Source organism: Gambusia affinis, linkage group LG23, assembly GCF_019740435.1.
Source record: "Gambusia affinis linkage group LG23, SWU_Gaff_1.0, whole genome shotgun sequence".
Taxonomy (NCBI): Eukaryota; Metazoa; Chordata; class Actinopteri; order Cyprinodontiformes; family Poeciliidae; genus Gambusia; species Gambusia affinis.
The window spans coordinates 15444858-15464215 of NC_057890.1; the positions used below are offsets into that span (position 1 = coordinate 15444858).

The following is a 19358-nucleotide window of genomic DNA, read 5'->3' on the forward strand; positions in this document are numbered from 1 at the left end:
AAAAGTAAATGTAAACATTTAGGATGGAGGCCTGTGAATGGTCTGAAGACATTTTACACTCTCAAAATGTAAATAATCAGAATTCAGTCACTTTGAAATCCATATTTTATTCAACGCAACAAAATTAGTCAATCTTAATGTAATTTCACCCTAACTCGTACAAAAAACATGTAACACAAAAACACATTTGTAGTTTGTGTTTTTATGAAAAGTTTGAAACAGAACTGGCCAAAGCCAAAGCAAACATGGCAATTGAGTTCTTACAAATGTAGGATTTATACAGCAGCACAAATCAGGACACTTTAAAATCCAACTCCAGAGTATAAAAATAAACTTTTAACATTCAGAGTTTATCTGTGAATACATGCCACTGTTTTTGGAATTAAGAAGTGGATCATGGTTAAGTTGTGTTCAAGGTCATTACCAGATCCAAATTATGGACCTCAGATATTAAGTGGAGCCCAGAAATATAAGCCACCATTTCTCCATTAAAGCTAAATTGTTTATATCTACCTTGCAAATTCTTAATACCAGAATGCCTTCTGAGTACCACTAAAGCCAGTGCAAGCTTTACTGTTGGTAATTGTAAATGTTTTTTTCTTTTGTTCTTGCCCAGAAAATTTTAAAAACAAAAAATTTAAAGCACCCATTCCCTGCGAAATATGTATTGACTCAAAACAAACAGAAATGTGACCCAGGAATGTCTTCTTCCTCGTACCTTACTACTGACTTAAAAATATTATTTACTTCACCAAATTATGGGGGGGGGGGGAACAAACAAACTGGATTTTATTTGTTCTGTAACAACAGTACAGCTTTACAGTGCATAAACAAGGAACGTGTGTTCTCCTAATTTGAGCACCCTGTGTTGTGTCAGCTGAGCGCGGCTGTGATGCTCTGACTGATTATTGGTGAAGCCTGAGGAGGGGGGAGGCGATAATCCGCGCACAGACGGAGCCATCCGAGCCGCCAGCAGAGCAGCTTGCAGCGGGCGTGGGGAGAGCATGGCTCCGCTCGGTCCTTCTCGCCATTCGACCCGCTAGAAGCCCACCGAGATTAATCACCTGCTGGTGAAGGGGGCGAGGTGTAAAGACCAAGGGATTTCCTCGCAGTCACCTTCATGATCGGGGGGTTGGTTCCCTCTGAGGAGCGTTGCGCATCTAACCGGAGCTCTCCACCTTGTAATGTCGGGAGCGCAGCGTCGGGTCAGCAGCTGATCCGAGTCATTGTCTCGGATTGTTTTTCGAGTTTCCTTTGAACCACTTATTCGTTCGCCTGATCAGAAGAAAGAAGAGGAAACACATAAGTTTTGGATTGTTTTCTTCGCGAAGGAATTATGATTTTCTCCGATATGAGTACGGGGACAAATTCCCCGAAGGTCCATCCACCGAATGGGACGAGATTTTACACGTTTCAGGCAAGTGAGCTGCTCGTTCCTGCGTCCCTGTGGTGTTTGTGCGTCAAAATGTTTCTTCTTTCTGGTTACGCTCATTTAGCGGCTTTTTTTAAAATGAAAATTGTGCATTGTTGTTTTAATATGGTATTATGCAAGACTTTGTTAAAGAATTGGTGCTTTTTCTTGATTGCGGGATTTCACTTGATTCCCCTTCAGGAAAGTCTGTAGTTGAGGTGACGCCGGAAACATTGATTACCTTTGAATTCACCCATGTAAATCAGGAAGATGATTGAGTGTTCAGTGTATTGTTTACAGATATGTTAAGACGGAAAAATACCACGGAATGCCTCATTACCGTTTTGGAAATGAAACTCTCATTAAAATGAAAATAATGATCCTCTGCAGCTTAAGGATGAATCTTTGTGTGGTTTATTTTAACATCCACCCTTATCCATCTTTGCTGTTGGCCCTGTTTTGGATTCTGTTCAGTTTTCTTGTTTTCATGGGGAAAATAAGGACACCCCACGCAGAGCCCCACATTGATTTGTGTTTAGACCCCCTGTGCATATTTTAGCTCAGCCAGTGAATGCATTGCAATGAAGTTGTGTTGGGAAACTGATTGTCTGCCTTACTCATGTGAGCAGGACAGTACTTTTTGCTTCATTGTGTCGATGGAGCAAGAAAAGTGTTTTCAATATATACCAGTCAGGCATAACATTGTGACCACCTGTTTTGGGCTGCCTTTTGCTGCCAAAACAACTATTGTTTGGCAATAGGGTTTGGCAATATTGTTTCACCAGAACCCTGAATGTGTGCTGTGGTATCTGCACCAAGTATATTGCACGTTTAGGCCTTTGTGGATTGAACTTGTTTTCCCATTCCATCAGAATCCGGGTTGGAGAGTTGGGGAATTTGGAAACCTAGTTAATACCTCAAAGTCGTTGTTGTGCTTCTTAAAATATGCATGAACCATTTTTGCTATGTGCAGGCAGGTCATATAATCAATTTGAATGAGACCAGAGCCAATGTGGAGCACTGCCTCCATGAAAGAGTCAAGATGGTTGATTTAAAATAAATAATGATTCAGTAGATTATTTCTCTATGGCCCAGTTCAGATCTTCACATGCCAGTTATTGGTGTTTGCAGTGGTGGAGAGGGGTCAGCATGTGCTTATATCCCACCCACAGAGAGGTGCAATGATGGAGGGATAATCAGTGTTTGTTATAATGTTTTTGTTTTTTTTATCAGTGTATGTTTTTCTATTTATGCTAGTATGAAAGTGATACAGGCCTGTTCTGTAAGCTACTTTAAAAACAACAAAAAATGATTTATTGATGCAGGTTTTTGTTGTGTTTTAATATGAGTGTTAAATTTAAGGAAGTCAACTTTGAGCTCCCCCATCTTCACCATCGTCAAGACAAGTTAGCATTTCTTCAGTAAACATCTCCCTGGAAGTGTTTGTGTCCTCTTCTGATACTTTATCTTACTGTGTTGCCACATTATTACACGCAGTTTTACTTCAGCTGCAACAGATACAAGTTGAATCTAGTGATTGGTTTTAAACCATAAATAAACGTAACATTTTACTTGCTGGCTTGTGGTTAAAAAAACCGCTCTGAAGGAATGCACTGAGTTGAGGGATTGCACATCTGATACACCTCATCAATTTACCTGCATCACAATGGATCCATCTAGCTGAAGTCTGCTGTAAGAAAACCAATTAGTTGACTTTAGCTGTGATGTTTTATTTGTGCCTCTGTGGCTCAAAGTTGAGCACAGAATCTTATATTGTCAGCAACCAACTGAGCAGATGCTGTTGTAGATAGTTTGATAAATATGGACCCTGTGTGTGTTGACCTTTACAGTATTAGTAAAATGTTTGGATAATTCATGCAGTCCTGATCTTATTCTCTTGTTTCTTTGGCAATCACAGTTGTATACTACATATGTTAGAACTGCATTCCTGAACCACAAATTACATATACAGTTTCATCACTTACTAGTTGGGAAAAGAAATAAGGCATGCTCTATTCAGACCTCTCTTATGTCTGAATTGGTCTGGGTATAGAGTGACATTCACTCAAATCCTGGATGTGAGAGAAGGCTTGTTCTCAAAGCTCTGAAGGCACCGGGCCATATTAGCTGGCTCAGAGCAGAGTCTTAACTTCTTAGTTTCTTTGATGTGACACTAGTTCAGTGTTCAGAGACGCTGCTGCCTTATGAAGTCCAAGAGATGAGTTCAGTACATCTGCTGCAAGTTTTTCCTTTAAAGCAGGAAGTGTTCATGTTGTCATATCACCAAAGAAACTCTAAAGAGAATAGTGGTTGCTGTAGGTTAGCTTCCTTCATATTTATAGTTAACTGAAGACGGTTGGTGGATTTCTGCTTTTATTGAATGTAGAAAAATCTAAATGAAAACTGTTCAATGTTGTTTTCTATTTTTTTAAACATTACTCTGCATCAGTCAAATAAAGGGTGATTGCTGAATCTCAAAACTTTTTCTATAAATACTCTACACATTAGCCTTCCTACCAGCAAAAACAATTACAGTGAAAATGTAATTTGAAAGAAAATTTTTCCATTATGTGAGGAACTTTCACTATCTTCTCTAATTACAGCCAAGGGAAAGTCAAATCAAAGTTAGGAGCCGACTTCAGCTCAGATTGTCAGATGCATATTAATCGGCAGTAACACTGTAACCTTCTATAAAGATTCATTAGATGAATAAAAGTATATGTTTATACTTATCTGCACTGCAGTAAAACATGACTGCCCACTCATTCTGGACTATCAAACCAGAATGTATTTGAGAAAGTGTCTTTTTGCAGTTATATATTGTAAACCCAACCATATCCTAACCCATTTAACATTAAAACTGTGCATTTTTTCCTTCCTTCTACTGTTCATGTGAAGCAGTTGACAGAAAAGATGAATGGGGCCCCTGACCATGATGATTAAAATGTGCTGCTTCTCATTTATTTTGGTAATTCACTCCACATGGTGAGATTTATACTGAGGCCTACGCTGAACTGATGGAACATAATTCAGGAAGAACAGAGCTGCTTGTTCAGTGTTTTTGTTCTGCTGGGAAATGTCGCTGGTACCAACAGTGTTTGTTTTACAACTTTTTATCATGAAGATTAGTGACTGTTTTAGTGATGCAATAGTATATTAAAAAAAGGCAACTTTTTATTGTCCCACTCATCCCAAGGGGATGCTGTACAATACAGTCGTCATGACCATTTTTTCTCCCGTACTAGTTGGCATGAATTAAATTCTGAATAGAAATAGTATCAGAATTTTTCACTGTAGGTTTTTTTTATTTTTGCAAACATACTGTGCACTGTGAGTGACCCTTCTCCGTCCAGTGCATGCCAATGCTTAATCTAGGAAATCCCCCCCCTCGGTGTTGCATAGTGAAATGTGAGGGCCTTCCCTCTTCTATGATTCCCACGCCTGTACGAAGCAGAATGTAGCAACGTCTGCTCATCACATGACATCAGAATGCTGCTGCAGGTTGATCTGCAGATGAGAAGCCGACTTCTGCAAACTTTCCCGCTGGAATTTTATCTAGAGCTTTTCTTTTTCTGTCAGTTTTGATCCACAACAAGAGAGTATACTACATGTAACCAGTTCTATAGCTAAAAATACACAATAATAAGGAAAAAAAATGCATTAATGACTAATTGGGACATATCACACACAGCCATGCACAGTTTACACACAGCTATGGGGGAAGCTTAGCACCCCTCACCCCCACCCTCCCAGCTGTTTTGCAGCCAGCACCCTGCTGCACACTCTCCCCTCCCCACCATGTTGCCCTGCCTGCTGCACGGCCAATGTTTAAGGGTATAAATGATGCATAACAAAAAGTTGGTTTGACTCATTTATACAAAAACTGCAAACAGTTTTTTTCATACTGCACATTCAAATCAGAGATTTTGTTTTATTTAGTGCAATTTTTGTTTACGGATGCACATCTTTATTTCGCGTCTTTACCTTTCAATATTTTTTTCTGTAGACTGATTTTTTTTATTTATTTTTATTGTTTTGAGTACGTTTCTGCTTTATGGCCTATTTTCTTGGTCTTTTTTTTAATCAACCCTTGTGCATTTAAAATCTGACCGGGGCAGATGGGGAAGACTTTGACCCACTTTGATGGCTTCATCTCCGATTAAAAGGATAAGCGTGCTTTCGAAAGCAAGAGCCCCCTGCATGTATACCACGGGATGCTGTGGTGGGTTAGTGTCTGCATGAGGACAGAAAGACAACATCCTTTTCACATTACCTGTAGTGTTTTATTTGAAATTATGTTTTACATAAAATAACTATATGCTGAAATAGGTGTTCATTTGACATTCATGGTTGCTTTAATCAATCAATCAATCAAATTTTATTTGTATAGCACATTTCAGCAGCAAGGCATTTCAAAGTGCTTTACATCAAATCAAACACAGAAACACAATGCAACACAGAATCAAGTCAGATTCCGTCAATAAATTTGTAATTGATTACGTTTCAAATACAACTCTAAACAAGTGGGTTTTTAGTTGAGATTAGTCCTTTAATCCTGGAAATGTTCTTCAGGTGATAGAAGGCCGTCTTTGTGACTGTCTTTATGTGGCTCTGAAGGTTCAGGTCAGAGTCCATCACTACTCCCAGGTTTCTGGCCTGATCGCTGATTTTTAGTTGTAATAACTGAAGCTGTGCTCTGACTCTACATCGTTCCTCTTTAGGTCCAAAAATAATAACTTCAGTTTTGTCTCTGTTCAGCTGGAGAAAGTTTTGGCACATCCACACATTTATCTGTTCTAAGCATCTGTTCAGTGATTGGATGGGTTCAGAGTCTGGTTTAATGGTCTGGTTTACTGCTGGAGCAATCTGTCGTCGCCATGGCACGACCAGGTGTGTCCTTGTCCGTCTATCTTGGGTTGTTTCCTCCTTTGAAGCCATGAATTCAATTCATAATCCTTGGTAAATTGTTCTTTTTACAGTGGCTGAGGAGTTTTGTCAAAAAGCTATCGGTTTCCAGCAGAAGGCAGTGGTTCAGTTCTCCACGTTAAATTGTCATCCATGTAAGGAGATGTTGGTCTGTTTGAGAGCTAGCACAGAATAGACATTCCTGAGCTGGTATCTGGTGAACCTTCATAGATGTGTGTAAATACACACTCCAGGTCCCAGAAAGAGTTGAACAGAGTACACACAGGCTAGACCTCTCACATCAGGAGACTCTAGGAAAGCAAAAAACCCCAACATTAGTACAATTATGATGTAATTTTCTGCCTGGATCACTGCAGAGGCATGTTTACGCTCAGGTCTGGGTCTTTTTCACTCTGTGGCTTGATAGAATGTATATGTAAATCCTGAACTTGAACCAAGGCCTACAACTGTGTACTGTTGTTTTTGAGAATGTGATACTGAAGATAAAACTGAAGTAGACCGAAGGGAAATAACACCAGCATGCTATGTTGAGAGGAATTACGCAGAACAGATACATAGAAGAAATTGATAAAATTCCTAATACAGCAATGATCACCCACACTCATTTTATGATTCACCCAATGATGTTGTATACTTTCCACAAGATTCAACACACACATGCACACACACCTTACATACCAAATCTAATTTTAATGTCTGTTTTTAAGAAATCCCCACCTTTCTTTTCTTTCTCTGAAACTAAATCAGAATATTTTTGTGTGTTAGATCAGTCAGAATTACCAACATGTTGCATTTACTAAATGCCACATATAATAGAAATCTGTCAGATGTAGTTATTAATGTTCAACATAAGTAATCTGCATACATTTCCCAGTATTTGGTAGTGATGACTTTAACTCTAAGCTACAGTAGAATTTCTGATATCAAATCATCTTCATGTTAGAATGAGTGAAGTTTAGTTCTAAATCTGATGAGACGAGGCTTGAATATTACTGTTCACAGATAATAGACAAATCTTCAATTTGGTATTTCATGTTTTATAAACAGCTAATGTAACATAGTTTCAAACTGTTATGGGAAACTTTTGATTGTAGGGTTTATAAATACCTTGTGGTGAAGACAGAGACCTTTTCATACTGTAGTTTTGGAAAAACAAGAACGGAAAGAAGGGGGCTGCTTACTTATGTCATCCTCACACTTATTTTGCTGTGTTTCCCTTATTTTCTGTAGAATAGTCCCACTACATGTGCATTAACTGAGGTCATTGGTTTCCAGTTCTTCTTTTTCTCTTTTTTTCTCCATGTGGAAAATGGCCGACCCCTGTCCATGGTGCTGAAACTGAAGCAGTCGTCCATAAGGCACTCCTCTATTTCCCTTTAATCGTCCTGCTCAAACAGGCTGTGTAATTCAAGCCGTGGGTGTGTGGATGCAGACAACTTCTGTCTCATTGTAACATACATTTCAATTTATACCAGTTTGTATATTAAAGGGCAGGATTTTAATAGTTTGTTTCCACTTTACCGTCAGAGTAACTCATTCATTGAAAGGCTCAGAAAAGCTGGTCATGTTAGTTTTTAAGAAGCGTTTCTCTCACCCACACAGTGTGCTGTTAGCGTCCCTCATAGCCATGCTCATAAAACATTTCAGTGTGCAGAGGCCTTTTTTAATATTCAAGTGGCAATAAAATCTTTACATCAAGTTACACCTCTAACTGTGGTTGTCTTATTTTACTCCTGTTAGTAGCTTTGTCAGATTGTGTGTGTTGATATATGAAGGTAGAGGACTCAAACATCAGACTAATTCCTGTCAAATTTAAGAAAACTCTTGTAATAAATTGGTTGTAAACAGTAGTACATGTAGCCTGAAAAAAAAAACTCAGAATAACTCTGCTATATTTACTGTTCACTACATATGATCTTTTTCCCCTTTTTCAGCTGTCACATTTAAAATCTTTGAGCTCTGCTGATCTTTGCCATCACTTCATTCAAAGACATGCAGTTTCACACACGTCCTGTAGTTTTCAAGTCTGCATTTATTTGTTGGTAGGAAAAACTGTAGTGTTGCTGAGTAATTGGAAAGCGTTTAAAAGGCAGGAAATTTTCCATTTAATGGCTCCTGAACACACGGTGAACAAAAGTTAGGAGAATATTCCTTTCTGAGAAGCATAAAGGCAAAGCAGTTACTTTAACAACCAATATTCATTTTATTGAAACAGACATTACTTTATACAAGGCCTCCTGGAAAAGTTACATTTATCAAGAATAAATGAGACCTGAAGATGTGACGTCCCTTGAAGTGCCTTGTTGCTGAAATGTGCTGTACAAATAAACTTGACTTGACTTGGAAGTGGAGGGAGATGATTTAGCTGTTGATTTAAAATAAAAATAAAACTGTTGAAATGAATGATGGGAATTAAATACTAAATATAAAACTACTATTGTCATTACAAGTCGTATTGCTAATTTCCTGAAAAAAATGCCTTTTGGAGTCAGATATGATCTTTGTCCATTCTGACTGATGGAAGAGCTGCTTTACCGGACAAAATCTTTAAGGCAAAAAATACTGCATTAACCTACAAAGAGATGGATTGTTTTACCTAGTTTTTATTTTGTAATGTGGAAGTATTTAATTTTAAGAAAGATTTTGATTCTACCTGGATCACTAACGAAAATGTTTCTGAGTATGACGTATGGCAATAAAAACATGTTTAGCTCACCTTCTCAGTCGTTATAATCTGCCTCCTCACTTTGTGCATTTATTTCTGGTTTAAAGTGTGAAGTCTTTAGTCTGGGGCAAGGATAACATCCAATTTTATACATCCAGCTGCTACGAAGCCGTATCCTGCTTCCTGCTGGAAATATAATTGCTATGTCAAGTCAGTCTATATGTCAGCACACTATAAGTTAGAAAACGCAGAAGACTGCTGTTGCTTATTTTTCCGTAATGTTCTGCACCAGATCTGGTACCAAAACCTTTTACTCATTAGGCAAAAGCACAGCAGTGCCTCGGCAGCTAACACAGACATCTGTGCATTTGCTCACTTGTTCCTGTTGTCAAGATTTAGGAATTTCTTTGGCTGTGAAAAGTAACCAGACAGAATAACGGAAACCTACAGAAAAGCATGCAAACTGCACATAAACCTTTAAGGACTACATTTATTGAAGACATGAATTAGTTTTTCTAAATCTGCTGAATATGATTCTAAGATTCAGACCTTGATATATTATGGATGTGACACCTTGCTTTTAAAATCCTCACAGGCTTTAGCCAACAAAAGATTCAAAGGAAGATGAGTGAGGTTTTTTTTTTCAGATTATAGGGTTCTAAAAGAAGGATTGGCTTTAGTAAATTCCTGGAAAATTCCTTGACATCAGTTTGGCATTGAAAGAGACGGTTAATGTGAGAAGAAAATGGATGAATACAGCTGTGTGTCACCTGCATAAGAATAATGGGAGATGCCATGATGTCTAATGATAGATCCGAGGGGAGACGTATATAAATTAAACAGAAAAGGACCAAGAAACATATTAACCTTCCCTTTTTTTTCTTTCTTTCTTTCTGTTTCCCCCCATCTATCTATTTGCTGTTCTATCTTCTATCTTTAATAACTTGGGGCGGATTGGGTCAGGGTGTCACTGTTTTAGTTGTTTATTTTCTGGTTACATAAATGACGGTTGGACAGTCGTATTCTGGAATTTATTTGTAACTGCAATCTTGTTTGGACTCATTCTCTGATGATGACAATATAGGAGATCCCAATGCCAGCGTCAACCCACGCCAACTGGTCATCGCGTTCTGATCGACGATCCGGATATCATGGTATTTGGATAACTGTCCTGCAGTTTTGTTAATTTGTCGAAAAAATAAATATATAAAAAAAAGAAAAGGACCAAGAAGGTTCAGGGGCAATGGATGTTTTACATGAATAGAAAGCTGGGTTTATTAACCAGTTAGACTGTTATTTCATAAAGAGTAGCACAATTAAGAGGGAAAATATTCAGAGAAATAATTATGTTTTCTTAGAAACTCTTCTCTACTGACTGTTAACTTTACTTCTTAGATGCATCAGTGAAAAAAACCCAACAAATTAAGTGACCTATTTTATCTGACATTGAACTTAAATGTAAAGCTGAAAGTTTAGTGTGAAGACCATTAAATCAGAACATCATTGTCACAAGTAGCTACATGTAATGAATGACGTTTAGACTTTAATGGAGTGACTGTGGACATATTCTCCTCTATCCTGTGAGATGTGAACTAAAGAAAACTCTGGCCACTCTGAAACCTTCAATGAAATTTTATTAGACTGACTTTCTAAGTTAGGAGCTATATAAATTTTTATTTTCTGTTATGATTTTGAAAAGTTAGATTTTTAAAACCTTGCTATACCTTGCCCCAGGCCATGCCTATTTAAGCTTTATGTCATTTTCCAGTTCATGACAGGTTTGAGCTTAATGGGAGCGGTGGGGTTAGTTGGTTGGACGTGTGACAGAAACTACATTTCAATTTTCTTTACATTTCCTGATGAGAACATTCAACATAAAAAGTGTGTGTGCTTTATCTGCAACCTTCTAAGGGGCATTTTGTGTTAAAAAAACATTGTATGACAAGAGACTAATATGTGTTATCAAATACATATTAAATGACCAGAACTTTAGTTTTTTTTTTTTTGACGATCTAACAGATGTGCTGTCTGACTATAAATCACAACCCCCTCTTTTTTCATCCGTTATGCATCCTATTTGTATTCAGAGTTTGATTGATGCTGCAGGCAACAGATATTGAGCTTCTCTCTGTGTCAGTTTAACTTTAGTGCCTCTGTCTGAAAAGTATGATCCAAACATATGATCAAGTGCCTCTTGTTACTTTGCTCCTTGGATTAAAACCTAATCATTACCAATTAAATAGTCATTTTCTTGAAAGGATGCAGTTGCTTTATGTTCAACATCAAAGATAACCTGCAAGTATGCAAAACGAGTTCTTCCTGAAGATCTCAGTTTATGATTATTGCAATAATCAATCTGTTCAAAAGCAAGCTGCAATAAATGAAGGAAAGGAAACATTTTCTTCTAGCTTTCCTTGGCTTGGGGCCTTTTGCATCAATCTAATATCCTTGATACCAACACAAAGCCACTGACTCATGTCAGCTTTGTGATCTATGCTAAGTTGAGCTGACATCTTGCCAGCCGTGGCGTGGCTCGGGCCAGGGCCTGCAGGCCATTCCAGTTCTCACTGGAGGAAGGCGCACCACCTGCCACATGAGAATCCCTTCGTGCAAAGACCTCAGCATCCACTCTTGGTTGCTGTGGAGACGACAGCCGTGATTCATCCCCTCTCAAACTGGTGGAGGGGTTTTGCCACACCCATGGGTGTCTGGAAGGGAAGGCAAGGAGAGCTCACAGAAAAAGTGGGAAAGAATAACGTGTAAGATTGATCTGATTTAAATATAGATTTTATACTTGGATGGAAAACCTATTTTGAACAGGCATGTTGTTTGATTATTATTTTTTGCTTCATACCTGTTTCACATTAAATTAAAAAGCAATTTAGTTATTCTACATTTACGTTTTCTGTTTTGATCGTTTTCGGTTAGATTGTTCAGGTACTTAATTCAGTTATTGCTAGGATTGCTACTGCAGGCTTTGGTCATGTCATTAACAGATTGATATAGGTGCCCAAGAAAAGCACAATTATTCCTTAGGTTGCTAAATTATTACAGCTGGGAGTCGACTATAACACAGATCATTATTCACTCTGCCAGGAGGCCTGGCCTGAGGAAAAGTTGCATAACTAGCATGCATGCATGCTCAAGCTGGCGATTGTAATTATACTGTCTGTAGAATTGCCGAACTGCAATGGTAGTGTCTTTATACTGTTGACATTCAGAACTGATTTAAATATAATGTGTGGGTAGAGAGGACTTGGGGAATAACCTGTGAACCCTGGTGATTTCAAGTGTATATTCTTCTGTTAATCTGCCTTATACAATTCAGCTAAAAATAAAAAAGATATATGTGTAACAGAAAGTTTTACAATATTAATGTAGCACAGTGTGTTCTAGCATTCACAGAAGATTAACAGGGATCTACAGTCACAGTCAAATCATTTTTATTGCTCACAATGAAACACAGAGGCTGCGTCCTCACCCTCTGGAGGCTTGTCAGTGTTATATGTTAAAGTAATTATTCCTTTTATTAAAGGTAAATTAGCTTGGAAGAATTATACTAGGATTTTTTTTATTTATTTAATTTCAAGTAATTTATCACTTTGTTTTATTCTGAAAATCGATACTACCTTCACTTCAATGAAATAAACTCCGTGCTGGAAAGCTTGTAGCTTTATGGGGCAGTAAAAGTACAACACTTGGGCCTCATTAATGTCATTTCAGATGCTGCAATATTTGTTACACTTGATGGCAACAGATGTTTGTGCCGGCTGGACTTTTTGTAGAACAGTTTGATTCCCACTTCCTTCTGCAACATATTGCAGAATGACCTGAGTTTTGATATATAGATGTGCCATATACTCCCAACAAATTGAACAAAACAGCTTTCAGCTTGTATCTGTGGTTCGATGTAGTTAATTTCTTTGCATAAATAATGAAACTTCCTGTTTCACCAGTATGTTTTTTCCTTTTTATCGGAGTTCAGTGTTGTGCTGCATAAGACCAAGTTTTATAAAATAATTTTTTACTGTCACTTATTGGAATTCAAATGACAAGGAGCTTGACCCAGATCATCTTATGTCTGGGAGAGTCTACTGTATTATTGATGGCCATGTTTACCAAAGTGCTGCCTCTTGAAAATCCTGAGACGTGTACTGTGACAGCCTCAATACATAAATCTGCTCTGAGCTTAGCTTGCGGTTCGGATGCTTATTGTATGTTGTGTTCATGCATTAATGGCCAGGCTGTTAGTGTGTGAATAGAACAGGAAACTGCTTTGCTTGGTTTCTGAAGTTGTATAGGGAGCTTTGCTGTCCCTATGCTTGCAGTTGCAAAAGGCAGCAAATCCATATAATATAGAACAGGAAAACAGCAACAACTGTGCAAAAAAAACAAACAATAATAATCTTACCATATAAAATAGTCCTAACGTTTTTACTACTTTCTGCTTGTCTCACTTTCTCGAGACAGTGATTTGGGATTTGCTCCACTCAAACATTTACCGTACTGCTGAACTTTTAGTTTGACAAGCTTTCTGTAAAGGATCTGCCAATGATATTTTGACGTCTTTTTCTTTTTCTTATTTGGACAACACCATGGTTACTTGATACCAAACTAGAGATCATGTGTCACTTTAAAGTTTGTCTGCAGGCACAATGTAATCTGACAAAACCTTGTTGGTATTCTGCAAAGTTGGTGAAATGTCCGGAGTACTGCAGTAAAAGTTTTGGCATGAGAGCAGTTTCAGATCTTCCTCCAGGACTTTAACCTCCCAGAGTGACAAGGTGAAATCCCTGACCACACGTTGTACCTGGTCTCTGAAAATTGTAGAAAACTGTAGGAGAAACTTAATTTACCTGTAAATTAACAGATGCTCATTATTTTAAATAAATGTTGCACAGCATGACTCTTAATTTCAGTCAGACTACACCTCAGCCAACTGCTTGGTTTTGCACTTTTTCATTGAAAGACTTGCCGCAATAGCTGAGACCTTTTCTCTCCTCTCACGCATTTCCTCCTGAAAATCTTGCTGAAGGTCTTCAGTTGATAGCGCTTCTCTCTCTTTCTTCCTCTTCTGTAAAAAAACACTTCTTTCCTTCGACACGCTGCACCTTGCAGTGAGTCAAAGGCTTTATAAGGATGCTTCAGTGTGGTATTGTTGAATTCTGGGTGTGTTAAAGTGCATTTTTACATGTGGGTGTGTATGGAAGAGAGTTCTCCTCACTGCACTCTTGATGAGACTTGACACTTATGCATCATCAAAGATTACTTTAACCTTGAAGAAGGATATTGTGTTGATTGGTTGATAGTGTGCTGGGTTTTTTTTAAACCTAGTTAGTGCTTTTTTGTTTTCAGTTTTCAATCGTATTTAATTCATAATTACGCATTTTTGTAATGTCTTGTTTTCTTCCAATTTTAAAAACTAAACACTTTTTTAAATATTTCAAATGCTTGTTCCAAGTTATAAAACTTTGCAATGGTGCAAGACAACTGATTCTCATTCTCCAAAAAAAAAAAAAAAAGTATTTTACTTTTCAAACCTTTCCTGTAAAATTGCTCTGAAGAAATTGTGTTTTTGATGACGCTTCCCTGAGGAAGGTACTTTAGTTTTCTTTCTGTTGATTAGATGAAAATGCAGAAGATCACTAAAATTATTCCACTTTAAGAATGGCATATTCTTGCTCAAAAACAGTTGATGATTATTCAATTAAATCATCATTCTGTATTTCTTGTGCCAGTTTTCCACCTAAGCATTTCCAGTGATGATCCCAGACTGATTTCTTTCTGCATTTATTAAAACAATCTGCTGCTTTAAAGCACAGTTAGAAATTAGATTTATGTTGGGAAATTGAAACTGCAGTTATATCAGCAAAACAGTTACTGGCATAATAGCCTAAGTTTGTCTTTTCCATAGTTGCTTCTTGTAGCAATACAAACGGAACCAGTGTTAAGTGAGGATTATCACCAGTCTACCAGTGAAACCCTCATTTTCTTTTTCTTTTTTTTGTTGGGGCGAGGGAACATCTTCTTTTGGGAATAGAAAAGTACAGATGATGGGATTTGCTTTAACACACTAATTAGCTAACATGGTTATGGTGTTCCCCCTTCTAAAATGGGTAGCAAAAGCTCCATTTATTTTGCTTAATCCCATTACTGTTTAAATGCAGACCAATATGTGTTTCATAATATAATCAAAGACATGAGACATTTAATTTAATTGACTCGGTTTTAGCAACTTCTGAAACAAGGTTACAGCTGGATGTGAGCGGAGGAAACATAATGGTCTCCCTCACTAAAGATAATGAATGTTAAAAGGAAAACTTTTGATTTTCAGAATTGAAATGATGGGAATTATTTCAAATGGTTATTTAAAGCGCATTAAATGTATTTTAACACTTACCCAATTTTCAGAGGTTTCGCTACTTAGAGTCTAATTTCAAACATTTGTCAGAAGCAACAGTCTGAAAGAGGGTCGATCATTATGAAAAAAGAACAAAACAATAAAGTACTCATGTTTGCTTCTATTATGCCATTTGGGAATCAGTTTATTTGGTATTTTTGGATAACTTGTTAACATTGCTCTAACATTGGGGTTTGAAGTAGGGAAGGCTTGCTTGGTAAAAAAAACCCAAAAACCATACGATTAATTTTACAAATGTTTTCTAGTAGTGTCCATTTCCGTTTTGAAAGCCATTCAATCATTTGAACACGTTTGATCTAATAGTGTCTGATTAACTATGTGGATCTTTTACACTAAAAAGTGAGATTTCAACAGAGTTGGAGGCAACAAATAAGTGACGAATTGGGAAATATTAACATAACTTGCAGTAGAGTAAGTATTAAATATTATACCTTTGAAAACTTGTACGTTCTAATGAGGATACAGCACTAAAGCAAAAAGTATTCATAGTTTGTTTTTCATATTTTTCATGTTGCAATCAACAACTTCGAAAAACACATCAGTGTTTTATTTGATGGACCAAAGGAGCAGATATTTGTGAGGTGGATGAAGGAGGAAATGTGGTTTTTCTATTTATTTTGTTGTAACAACTTGTCTTTGTGTTCAGCACTATAAGTCAATACTTTGTATAACCACTTATTAATGTGATTCCAGCTGAAGACTGTTTTTTTCTTTGCAAAATAGAGAAAGTTCAGCTTTGACTTTGCATTACTTCTTTAAATAATTACTTTAATTTTCCCACTCTTTCATAAAGGACAAAAATTGCTCATAATCCAGGTGTGTCCTTTCTGCTGTTCATGATGCTTTTAGTTTGCTAACAAATGTCCAAGGACTTCATAATCATATAGAGAATGCATTACACACAGGTCTGTTTTCTGTATAGTGTGCTTCTGAATACAGTTGTTTGCACTGGATTGTATTTAGGGGTGTCAAAGTAAAGGAGATAAACTAGAGAAAAGGAGAAAAGGGTTAGACTTATACTTTCTATGGTACAAGTATTTCTATCAGCAGTGTTTAATGTGTGCATCATCATCGGCTCCCTTTCGCCTGTGAAGCTGAGCTGTCATATACTGGACTGCATGTATCCCATTATAGAAAGATGTGATGGAGCGGATGTGAACCCGACGTGAGCCGAGATAAAACTTCTGGATGAATGGCAGGTTATTGGTATGTGGTCTTCTGTAGCTGAGTGGCCATCTCTGTATTAATTTCCATATAAATTATTATTTTTTTCCTCACATTGGTATTGTTTGTTCCTTGTGATGTTATCCAGTTGACAGGAAATAACGTGTCATATGTTTTTCATATCAGGTATTCCTCTTCTCTTGATTTCTTCCCCTGTTCGTGCTTTCTGCAGACCACAATGATGTCCATGGGCAGATTTTATTTTGGCACCCTGTCATGGCTGTTTTGCTTCCAGAGGTTCAGTCCCATCCAGCTTCATTAGATCCCGTCGCTGCTCATTTGAACTTGACGGAAAAGCTTCAAAGCAAAGGGGGGTGCACTGCTCCACTTCTGATGAGATGAGAAAAAAGCTCTCCACGTTTGAAGTGACTTTATTGTGACACCAGTGAAGTTGATCTCGAGGAGATCACGGGTTTGACGTCTCCCTGTTTTATTCCACCATTAATTAACAATTTAAAGCCGATTTATCAGTTTTAATCCGTTTACCTCAAGAGTGATGGTTTTCCATTACACAGTTTGAGCTGTTTTATTGATGTAAAAGGTGTAATTTATAAACCAGATTTTTACTGCTGGAGTTATTGAGCTTGTCTGTGAGAACATTAATTTGTAGTATTGATAAACGGACATGCAGATCCTAAGTTTTACTCCTGCAGGGTCTGATGAAAAGCAGTTCATATTACAGAGCCAACAGGTCATAGTTAAATATCATGATATAAGTAATTTGCTCATCATTATATTCTTTTTTTTTTTTGTTGTCTATTTAAAAATCTAAAAATGCATGACATTGTCTGCAGCTAGCAAATTGGAAATATGTAGATATCCCTTTAAAAACTTTTCTAAACCATCAGTAGACATATTTGTTATGTCATGCACTTGAGTTTACTTTCTGCAGCTACATCAAGTAAATTAGTTAATTTTCTTATTTAAAATTCTGCATATATGTGCCTCTTTGTAATTAGCTGTTATGTGTAATCAACATTTTAAGGATTGCAGCTCTCTCCACCCCTCCAAAAACTCACATATGTTTCTATCAAATATAGTTTCAGAAAAAATAAAACGGTTTTAAGGGTTAAAAAAATTTGAATGATGTTGAATTTTAATTAGTGAATCTAATTTCCATACTGTAGTACCAGTGAGTCATCAGCGCTTGTTATCTGCCAAAAGTAGCGAAGACAACATGGGCTGTTTTTTTTTCTGTGGTTGCTTTTATTTTTATTTATTTTTTCTTAATATTTCTTTGCATCTTTTATAAATGTTGCTTGATGAGTTTCTAACCTCCTTGCTGCATGTCATACTTTAGCAGCAAGGAGGTTAGAAACCTCCTTGTCATGATTTAGTATTTGTAAAGGCAAAGAAATCTGCTTGAAATATAAAAGATGTTAGTTTTAAATGACGGCATTTACTTCAGAATGTTGTGCAGTGAGTGGAACCACCATTCCCACTCAATGGGTTTTTCACATCTGGAATTAATTCCCAAATGTGAAAAATATTTCAGTAGTTTTGTTTTGTGAAGCAACGGGTGAGAAAGGGAAAGCTGAGATCTCTGGTAACTCCAGTGGATTTTCTGGAAACTAAGAATTCTTCAAACAATACGGACAGAAAGACAACATCGTTCGTGGTTTTGAAATTAGCTGTAGCTGCTAAATATTTTAGCAAACGAATACATAATTACTTTCTTTTTTACTAGAGTAATGAGATTTATGCATGCATCATCTACAGTAATGAGTTGACTTGTACATATCGGAAACATTTTCTAGGATATTTCCTTTATAAAACACAAACGGTCACCTTATTCTTATATAACACTGTGCATAGAGGAATCTTGCAAATGACTCTAGCAGCAAAAGCTATTTATAGTAAATAACAATCAAGCAGCGCATTACATCAATGGTCTGGTATATAATTTATTTGATGTGAAAAAATCCAACAGCAGCATCTGACAGCTTTGTGTTTTTTTCTTTAGTTTTTTCAGTTCTTCAAACATATTTGCATGATCTTATTCAAAGTTTGAGTGAATAAAAACATTTTGAAATTTTTCTTTTCTGTCCAGAATTTAACAACCGTGTTAAAAGAGCTTACAGTTATCCCATCAGGTGGTGAGGGGGGACGTAAAACATTTGGCTATAAACTATTTACACTATAAACTAATTACTTTCTTTTTTGCTAGAGTAATGAGATGTATGCATGCATCATCTACAGTAATGAGTTAACTTGTACATTAAGTATTTAAAATAAATGAAATACTGAACTCTGTCAAAGCACATGTGCGAGGGAAGAAAATTCTTTTTAAGGCATTTAAAGAGCAATAAAGAACTAATCAATATGAAATACCAGTCTGGAACAGTCTCTACAGTACTGCAAGAGAGATCTCAGTCAAACATGTACCCACCCAGACAATGAGTGCCCTTGTTTGTGGAAACAGGATTATAGCAATCAGTTCAACAGTCAAGCCTTTATAAATGGCTTGACTGTTGTGGAAGTCAAGTGGAAAGGCCAGAAAAAAATCCATTTTCTGTCAAACGTCACACAGCAGCTTGGTGGGATATTGTAGAAAAAAAAGGAAAAACAGGAGCAGTGAAACAGACTGAGAATCCCTTCCAACATGCTCTGAGTCGTAATAAAAGGAGGGATGACCCGAACATTGGAAAGCAACAAGCTTCCAAATCAAATACAGTAAATGAAGGTATAGATTTTCATTTTAGATTTGCTTA

General features: G+C 37.0%; 1 protein-coding gene across 9 annotated transcripts in view; it reads left to right on the top strand.

The window, feature by feature from the left end:
* Positions 1-869: 869 nt before the first annotated feature.
* ppfia2 (PTPRF interacting protein alpha 2) overlaps positions 870-19358 on the top strand; it is a 75302-nt gene continuing 56813 nt past the window's right edge. For 4 of the 9 annotated variants that reach the window (XM_044108325.1, XM_044108326.1, XM_044108328.1 and 1 more), the window contains exon 1: positions 871-1417. In XM_044108325.1, the coding sequence (XP_043964260.1) occupies positions 1337-1417 (81 nt within the window). In that variant the 5' untranslated portion in view covers positions 871-1336. Of the gene's footprint in view, positions 1418-19358 lie in introns of all 9 variants that reach the window. The other 5 variants (XM_044108329.1, XM_044108330.1, XM_044108332.1 and 2 more) reach the window with 2 other exon arrangements.